Here is a 9316-nt window from a genome sequence, read left to right as displayed (position 1 = left end):
CATGCAAAAAGTAGACAAATTCCCTTAACTCTAAACATTTTTCTGGCTTTCTAACTATGCGACAAGAGTCGTTACAAATTCATCCAAGATAGTTGTTAACTTTCTCATGGGAATGATGTTGGTACTCTGAGTGAAACTGACATTTAACCATTCAGAACATAGTGTTATACATTACGTCATTGGATAGATGAAAACCTTGACTTTCTAGTGGTTATAAATAATATATAATTAAACATAAGAGAGAACTATTTAACATTTAACCATTCAGAACATAGTGTTATACAATACGTCATTGGATAGATGAAAACCTTGACTTTCTAGTGGTTATAAATAATATATAATTAAACATAAGAGAGAACTATTTAACATTTAACCATTCAGAACATAGTGTTATACAATACGTCATTTGATAGATGAAAACCTTGACTTTCTAGTGGTTATAGATAATATATAATTAAACAGAAGAGAGAACTATTAACGAATTCTGAAAGAAAGGTTGTGACAGGGGGGGGGGTATGATTTTCTATTCAATAGCTCTGTAATCAAACAAAATTAAAAAATACTATAAAAGTTATGGTTTGTCTGAGCAATGATGATTTTATAGAGTAATTTATGTTTAATTTCGTACTTTTTCAAGGGGTAGTGGATAAAATAGGGAAGAAAATGGGTCACACTGGGGGAAATTAAGGATCTTTCTAAATATTGCCTTGTAGAATTAAGAACTTAAAACTTATGTACTATTAAAATATGGATTATTAGCCAAGATTTTATGCTGTTCTAATTGGTATAACATAAACAAAAAGTAGTTTAATAAAATTTTGAATGTAATGTGTCATGTGCAGTAAAGGATACCCATGGCAATGGGGTTAAACCCCTACACTAACATATTTGTGCTAGTAATTTGAAAGAATGCTTTATTCTTCTTTTAACTTCTCCAATGATATAAGTAATTAGTTGCTAAACTTTCATTGTTATACTAAACTTACAATATTTAATAACTGATTATTTAGGCTGAATTGATACCATGCTGCTCAAAATTAGACTTTGGATTAACTTAAAGAACTGGCTCAATTCGTTTGTGGAGTTTAAGGAAACATTACTAATTTACAATGTAGGTAAGCTCTGATTAGTGTGTTCAATATCCTTTAAAATTCACCTATTTATTTCCAGTGATTTACATTGTTTTTCTACACTCTGTATGATACACTGTTAATGTTTCAAATATCCAAAAATAATGTTTCCACCCACTTGATCTTTCATTCATACCACTCAAACACACACATATAATCAAGACTATATTAAATTCTGGAGGTATCCCATACATTATACAAACAGCTAAAAATTGGATATAAAGGTTAACACATGCATGAGTGTTGATGTTTCACCCAATTTAATTGGTGAAATGTTAACATCTATGCATGTATTTTCTTTTATATCCCATTTCTAGTTATTTAATTTTTTCATTATAATGAAGACTGATTGCTAAAACAATGCTACAGGTTTCCTACATAAACTATGGTAAATTGACAGTCTTAGATAATGAAAACAGTAAAACAGCATATTTCTGTTTACTTACCAGTGAAAACAAATTGAGAATCTGGACTAAAGGAAGCTTCTATAGACATTCCTTTTGTGTTCATGTGTCCCTATAAAAACAGTAAAATATAATTATGAGAAACAGTCAAACAATTTAAGTTTAGTCCAAACTTTATCTTACTCTTGCCCCGTTTGTGCCAGTGTACACCTTTTAGATGTTGAATATACACCTGGATATCAAATTTTAAAATTTAACTACAAGGTATAATTATAACCACTTTAACACTTTTTATTCAAATATATTTCTGTATTGATATTTTATCTTTATTTAACATTTATTTAGTGTAATTCACAAAGAAAATGAACAAAAAAGTTCCAACTGATATTTCTGCACAACTCTAATGAGTATTACTTGTTGAATTTGCTAAGAAAAATAGCTAGAGCCAATTGCTAAAAACAGTTGAACATAAGAGATTCTACTTCATCTACATCAATATAAAAGTAAAATGATGGTTTGTTAAAATAGTAGCTACTTGAAGCTTCCTCAGAAGTGAATAAAAGATTTTAAAGAGAAGTTTACAATACTTGGAAACAAATCACTAATTTTGAAATTTTTAAAGCTTCTTTTGACATTGTTTTCATTCCTGTAAATATCTGTATTAAATTACATCAAGTATGTTTAGTCAGGCTTAGTGAGTAGCATAAGCAACTTCCAACTACTTGGATGACTCAAACCTTTTTTCAACCAAAAGTCTGGGAATTTTTGTTCAGTTTCTTTTGAAGTTGTTTTCATTCTGAAAATATTTTTGTATTAAATTACATTAGTCTGAAAGCTATAGGAATTTTCTTCTATGATAAGACATCCGATAGGTTTAGTTAGGCTTAGTAAGTACAGTAAACAATGGAAACTATTCAAACAACTTAAATCCATTTTTCTTAACTATCTTTATTAAATTTCTTCAAATACTGCACACAAGTAAAATAACTATTTGTTTATCGGAAACAAACAATATTTATTAGATATAAATGAACCTTGGCCAAGAATATTGGCCTATACCTAGCTTGACTAACATAAGTGCCATTTCTTAAAGGTTAGGCCCTAAGTTACCAATAAATCTTTGTCAATTCTTTCTCTGTTTATACAGTTTATAGCCAGAATTGATTCAATTATCAAAATAAAGTATAAAAAGAAATATGTCAGTGAATATCAAGCAAGTTGAAACTCACTGGATACATGAATACAACTTTCTGATCAATAATGAAAAAAAAAATTTCCAAAGCAATAGGAAGTGTTTTAATGTTGTTTTTTCAAAATAATATCTCTCAATAAAGTTTTGGAAATTTCACCACCTAAAAAATGGTAAAAATACCAAATTAAATTACATTAATTTTTTTAAAGCAGAAATTAGATACTATTTGGAATTCTTGTAGTAAGTTTCATTTAATTTGGTTAAGTATTTCCACTGTGAAAAAGAAAAAAATAGAGGATATCAATGACACACTATCCAGTTCAAAAAGGATTAATCTTTAATATAAAAAAATGTGTGTGTGTAATATTACGAGCTACTATTAGCCCATCCGAGTTTCTTCCCTCTGGACCACAGCCATGCATTTGTTCTTGGTTTCACATATATTGAATTAAAGGATACATTTATTTATCTATCTGAGGTCAAACCAGTTTGCTTAAATTAACCCTATTTTTTATGACAAATATTACATACATTTCATACCTCATCTTAGAGTTATATTATTAACAGATTTGCAGTTCTACTTCTGTAAATACTCTTAAATGTTTAGTGAAGGTTATGAAAGCAGGTAAATTTTAACAGATTTGACATGCAAAAACTAACTAGGTCTGAACTAAATTCCATTGGGTGAAACTTTTTTTACCTTGTCAAACACCAACAAATTATTAATACCAAAGTACATATAGCTTGGAGTAAACAGCAATCACCTTAATAAACGGGTACATTTTATGATGAAAAATTAATTTAAACATTACTTGTTACTTGTACCTTAAATCTTTATGTAAGCATTTACAATATAAAGTATAGATAGTCTATTTTACAAGGCAGTATTACAATTTTACTTTAAATAAACAGCATAATTTTTCAATTGATCACAGAATTTGGAATATAAAATACTTTTATGTCATTAGAAACTCTGTGTGTACATGCAACGATCATCAATATACATTTTTACCCCCCATATTTACTTAACAGAAACAAATTTGACCTGCATAACACCCCATTCTTCAGCATGACCTAAATTGTTCTTATCACATTAGATAAACAAGTTATGCTTATGTAGTCTCTACTATATCCTGATACGTTTACATTGATATCACAACTGTTTTTATTAATACAAAAAATAATGTTATTTAAATTTCTCTGAGCAACATAAGCCCTAATATATAACACAGGAAACATATTATTGTTAAACAAATCCCATGTCATTTTTGTTTTGACTTACTTTAAAAGTATGCAGTGATGTTCCATGAAAGGCATCTATTAGGTGAAGGGCTTGACCATTAGTAGAGATAAGAAGAGATTTACCATCTGGACTAAACTTTAGCCCAGTCCACTCGCAATCCTTATTGTGAGGTACTTTGAATGTTGTAAAAGGACCCTTAAAAAAATTATAATCTCAGTTTGAGGAAATGTAAAGTGGTACACTATTAATACGAGTTTTTGCCACATTGTTAATGAGTGAGCAAGTAAAATAGTTCAGCATCATATTTACTGGTATTATTATTATTAAATACAGTGATGAAAAAATACTGACACATGGCTAAAATTACAAGGTCAACGTTTACGAGAATGCCATGAGAAAAAATATCCCAGTGAAAATACCGGAATAACTATTTTAATTACATAAATACTTTAAAACAGATTTATGTACAAGTTGGTAAGAATTCCCTAAGAAAAGGATACTAATATGATGCATACTAAGAGTAGAATTACTGCAAATAATCAACATTGCTACACAGCACTTTTAATAATGAACTAAAACTCGTTTAATTAGAAAAACACTTTGAAACAGCAAATACATTTAACCACCAATATTTACGTATATATATATATATATATATGAAATATTAAGAACAGCTCTGCATAAAAAATATATGGTTCCTGATTTTTCTCAACATAAATTTTAATGAAAAACAAATAATCCCTAAAACACTAGATACATAATAAGAAAAATTTTGTTTAAGTAATTATTTTCTTCATAATCATGTATGCATTTTAGAGAACTTACTATTTACTAGAACCATTTTGCTCCTCTAAAGGAAGCAATAACAGGGGTAATTACTTTCAACAGTCATGCTGACAAACCCTATCATTATAAAATGACTTACAGTAAAACATGTTTTAAGGACAATTCTTCAAACTAACCTTATCAAATGACCTTAAGTCATAAAGTTTCACACCTTCACCAGTTACACCAACAGCAAATATAAGGCCTTCAGGATCAAAGTTTGCTACTGGTTGTCCTGATAGATGCATCAAACCCTAAAACATACAAAGTATTTTTACTTTCAATATTTATACTATGTATTCCTAAATATCCACAAATACAACCTTTATATTACAAAGCAAACACAAAATATTTACTTTTTCTCAAACTATTCCTAGGTAACTCTCAATTTCAACATCCTTTTAATGTTTTTATCAAACTCCAAAATATATTTAACAAATCGTTCAAATGCTATATGCTTGTGGAGTGAACACACACAACAGCCTAACGATACATTCATCTACACCAGTAGACAATTATTTTAAAATCCAACTATCTCAAAAACATATTACATTAAAACCATCGTGAATGAAAATTCAGTCCATACTAGTTTCACTACTGTACTTATTTTCAAACAGTCTTAAACCTTCAAACTGTTAATGCAACTATAATATTTTACCACAATATTTTTGGATAACAAAATAGATATTTCTCATGAATAATTTTAGTATTTATAAAACTGAGTATTATATAACAATACTCAGTTTTATAAATATTTCAGAAAGATAAGTCACATGAGGTTCTTCATTTAATTTTATCATCACCACAGTTTCTGTAATATTGTAAGTGGAATTTTTTTTGTTAACATGCATCTAAGAAACATTTCAAATACATATGAACATACTGTTGCTTTTTAATCAATAAATTGAAACAAATAGTATTTTGATAGAATACTTCAACTGAAAAATCTCTCTTGCCAATCACAGCATGAAAACTGTACAAGCTCAATCACTGCAACAATTAACATATGTAGAAATATCTTCCAGAATCAACATTGGTATAACAGTTTTTAAAGTAAAATATACAACAATTTACTTACAGTTAACAATGGTTCAACACCTTATAAAACCAGTCAATGCAACAACTAATACATACTAGTATTTTATAAAGTCAATACTGGTATAATACCTGACGAACTTATTTAATGCAACAACTGACATGAACAAATATCTAAAAAAAATCAGGAGTGGTACAATACCTGGCAATTCGGAGAGCGCAAATCCCATAAACGAACAGACCTGTCCTGAGATCCTGAGAGAAACGTATCATCCACTGGTGACATACAGAGTGTAACTACCCTAAACAAAGAAAAAATACAAAATATATCAAACTTTTTCTAAAACACCAAGTTCAAGAACTAGTATAAAGATAACTACAATTAACAAAGAAACTTATATATTAGTAATTATTCAGCTTGTTTGAATCACTGAACACATTTTCTTGTAAGAAAGATGGTAACAGTGATACAGTTAAGTACATTAAAATATTATACAGGAGAAAAAAAAAATCTGGTAAAAACTCCCGAAAAACCAAGTGCTACATCTGCAGTAATATGAAATTAAGGATAGTCATTGACTAAAAGTTGTATCTCAATCAATTAGATAAACTTGTTGATCTGGAAACAAATATCCTGATCTGTTAAAGGACAACAGTAACAAGAAAGCAAAACGTATCATATTATCTGACATAATACTATTCTATCAAGGTTAGTAAAAGACTGAAAAACATTTCTAAATAGAACAGTAGCTGTAAAATAGTTTGCATATGTTCTGTAGGTTGTATATCAGAACCAACATTTATACTTGTTTTATCTGAATCACATTTTTGTATTAATTAAAAAAAAAAAGATATGGATTAAGAAGCAACTAAATCTCTTGTATCACACTGGCATTCTTTATATATGTAGTAATCACTCCCTAAGAGTTAAAAGTTATTAACTTTAATGGTAAGTTGTAAACAAATGTAATGCAACAACTTTTATTTATGATCAATTTATTTTTAATATATCTAGTACATTTATTTTTTTGTATGACCTATCAAGGTTTTTTGTAATATATATTTAGATCACATCTATGTCCAATATTATCTTTTTTTTTTGCTAAATTGTTTTCTGACTGAAATTACTATGAAAAAACATATGCTCTTCAACATTCTATAAATACTTTTGGATTTATTTGAAATATACACATTTTTTATCCATATTTACATATAAAAAAGTTTCAAATATGATTTAACTTCCCTTATAATTACTATTATTTTTAATAAATGTAAAATACTTACTTTTTGGTATGACCTGGAAAATATCTAAGATACTTGTTATCATGAAGGGAAAGGTAACGAATGGTGTCTGAAATGGGAAACATTTGGTCATATGTATATATTATGTAGATGATTTCATATACATCACACAACAGGTCATCTATGATACCTAATTGTGAAAAATTAATACAAAAAACTACAAGCAGCAAAAAAATTAAGTGATAAACATGTCTTATCTATGTAACTGAAAAGTCACTTCATTTCCTCAAAAACTTAAAAAGATTCTTATCACAGTACTTAAACAAATGTGATTTTAAAATATATACTTCATATCCACAACTGATTCTTCTATCAAAATAAATATATCTAAGAACTACATGTAATCACAAACTTAATGGTGGTGCACAGTGCATTAATAATTACATATTGGCTATTTAACTTCAAAGTGAGCAAGGCCTACACTTGCAACAGTTCACTCATTAGTAAGCATGCTAGAAAATGTCATTAAAACAAACGTTTATTTCACAAGTTCATCACTAACATTTCAGCCATAATTGTTCAGACACTAAGATATTGTTATTTTAGCACAAAGCTATACAATGGGCTATTTATGCTTTGTCTGTCACAGAGAACATGAACTAAGTAACAATAGTTTAGATTCAAAAGAACAAATATACCAAGTGCTACAGGCAGGTATAAAATACCACCTAAAAATAAATATAAATACATACGATTTGTATCTTATGTATTATATTAATTTATACAGCCTTATATCTCAAAAGAATGCTCTAATAACATTTAAAAGAAACAAACACACAATTGTTTTAAAATTTTACACTGCATTTATTGTATTGCCACCAACACACTTTTTACCAATTTAGAGAACAAACATAAATATGCATGGATTTAAAGAAAAAATATCTATCCGTCTATTTATATGAACATTCATGAAAACTTGAGCCACTTAAGTAAGCTAAGGATATCTAATTTTTCAGCATATTTGATAAATAAACTCAATCACAGATTTAAGGCTAAGCATATAATTATAGAATAAGTGAATATAACTTCTATATAAAGTAAGTCAACAAACCTTAAATATTAATGTAACATATTTCAATTTATCAAAATGCTTTTTTAAAGTTTAAAACATGACTTGGAAACAGTAGAAAAGCAAATTCCCTAAGACTGCAGGTCTTTCACTAGCATGAGAATTAAAAGTGATGCCACTAATATTCTGATTAACATCAGTTATCAAGACATGGTGCAAATGTTAGGTATTTTGAAGGAAATTATAAATTTCTGATGTGAATATCATTTGTCTTGGTGTAACCGAGCACTTCTGTATGTGTTTATAATAGAGATGATTAATACAGTGTTCACTATCAACCTTGGTGCTGTATTGGCAGAAAGTAAACAGTTGATCTTAATGATAAACACTTACCATCAACCTTAGTGGAGCTGTGTACTGCTGTGTTGGCAGCATGTGTGTATCGAATAAGATCCACTCCATACTTTTTACTGTTTAGTGTCTTCTTATATCTGTTAAGTAAAAACATTTGCAGAAAATGTTAGGACAACTTTAATAGTTGCAATAAAAAAGTCATTCCAGAATTAAAACCAGATCAGAAACAAGGTGCTTACACAGACTACAGGTTCACTTCTTGAGATATTAATACATATTACAACAAGTATAGTAATCAAACATTTTTATAAGTTTATTATTAACTTAATTCTATACTTATAACTTCAAGTTTGATTTATTTGAACTTACAGAATGATTAATATGCAACTATCCTCAAAACTACATGTTAACGTAAAAGTAATAAATCAAGTACAGAATGAGAAAGAGAACCACCAGTGTAGAGCTACTAATTACCAACACTCATTAGAATATTTCAAAACCAAGTATCAGGGATGAGAGTCCTTCTGGAAAACAAAATACAGTACAACATCACAATTATTTAAATGGATAAACACTAATTACTCCTTAGAGTAGATCAAATATTTGCACAAGTCCCTCAAAAAGTCCACACTGTCAAAAGACTGACACAAACACTTGAAATACTAAACACTATACAAAAGAACAAGTACAGAATGCACCAAGTGTTCGCTATTGGCTTGAAATTGACCAAAATGAAAAGTATTCAAATAAATACACTGTGTGGTCACAAGTAAATAAACACCTAATTTTTTGTCATTTAACTGATTTATGCTAACTAATTTG

The 9316-nt window shown here is 28.5% G+C and overlaps 1 protein-coding gene across 1 annotated transcript in view; it reads right to left on the bottom strand.

Annotated features, from left to right (window-relative positions):
- LOC106478737 (WD repeat-containing protein 82-like) overlaps positions 1-9316 on the bottom strand; it is a 17486-nt gene that overhangs the window by 2757 nt on the left and 5413 nt on the right. The window contains exons 2-7 of the mRNA XM_013939297.2: positions 8534-8631; positions 7114-7180; positions 6032-6131; positions 4932-5048; positions 4009-4164; positions 1577-1646 (exon numbers count right to left, since the gene is read on the bottom strand). Coding sequence (XP_013794751.1) covers positions 1577-1646; positions 4009-4164; positions 4932-5048; positions 6032-6131; positions 7114-7180; positions 8534-8631 — 608 coding nt within the window. The remainder of the gene's footprint in view (positions 1-1576; positions 1647-4008; positions 4165-4931; positions 5049-6031; positions 6132-7113; positions 7181-8533; positions 8632-9316) is intronic.

The sequence above is a fragment of the Limulus polyphemus genome, unplaced genomic scaffold, assembly GCF_000517525.1.
Source record: "Limulus polyphemus unplaced genomic scaffold, Limulus_polyphemus-2.1.2 Scaffold245, whole genome shotgun sequence".
Taxonomy (NCBI): Eukaryota; Metazoa; Arthropoda; class Merostomata; order Xiphosura; family Limulidae; genus Limulus; species Limulus polyphemus.
Note: the sequence above shows the minus strand (reverse complement) of the source record. Positions and strands in the feature narration are given on the sequence as shown.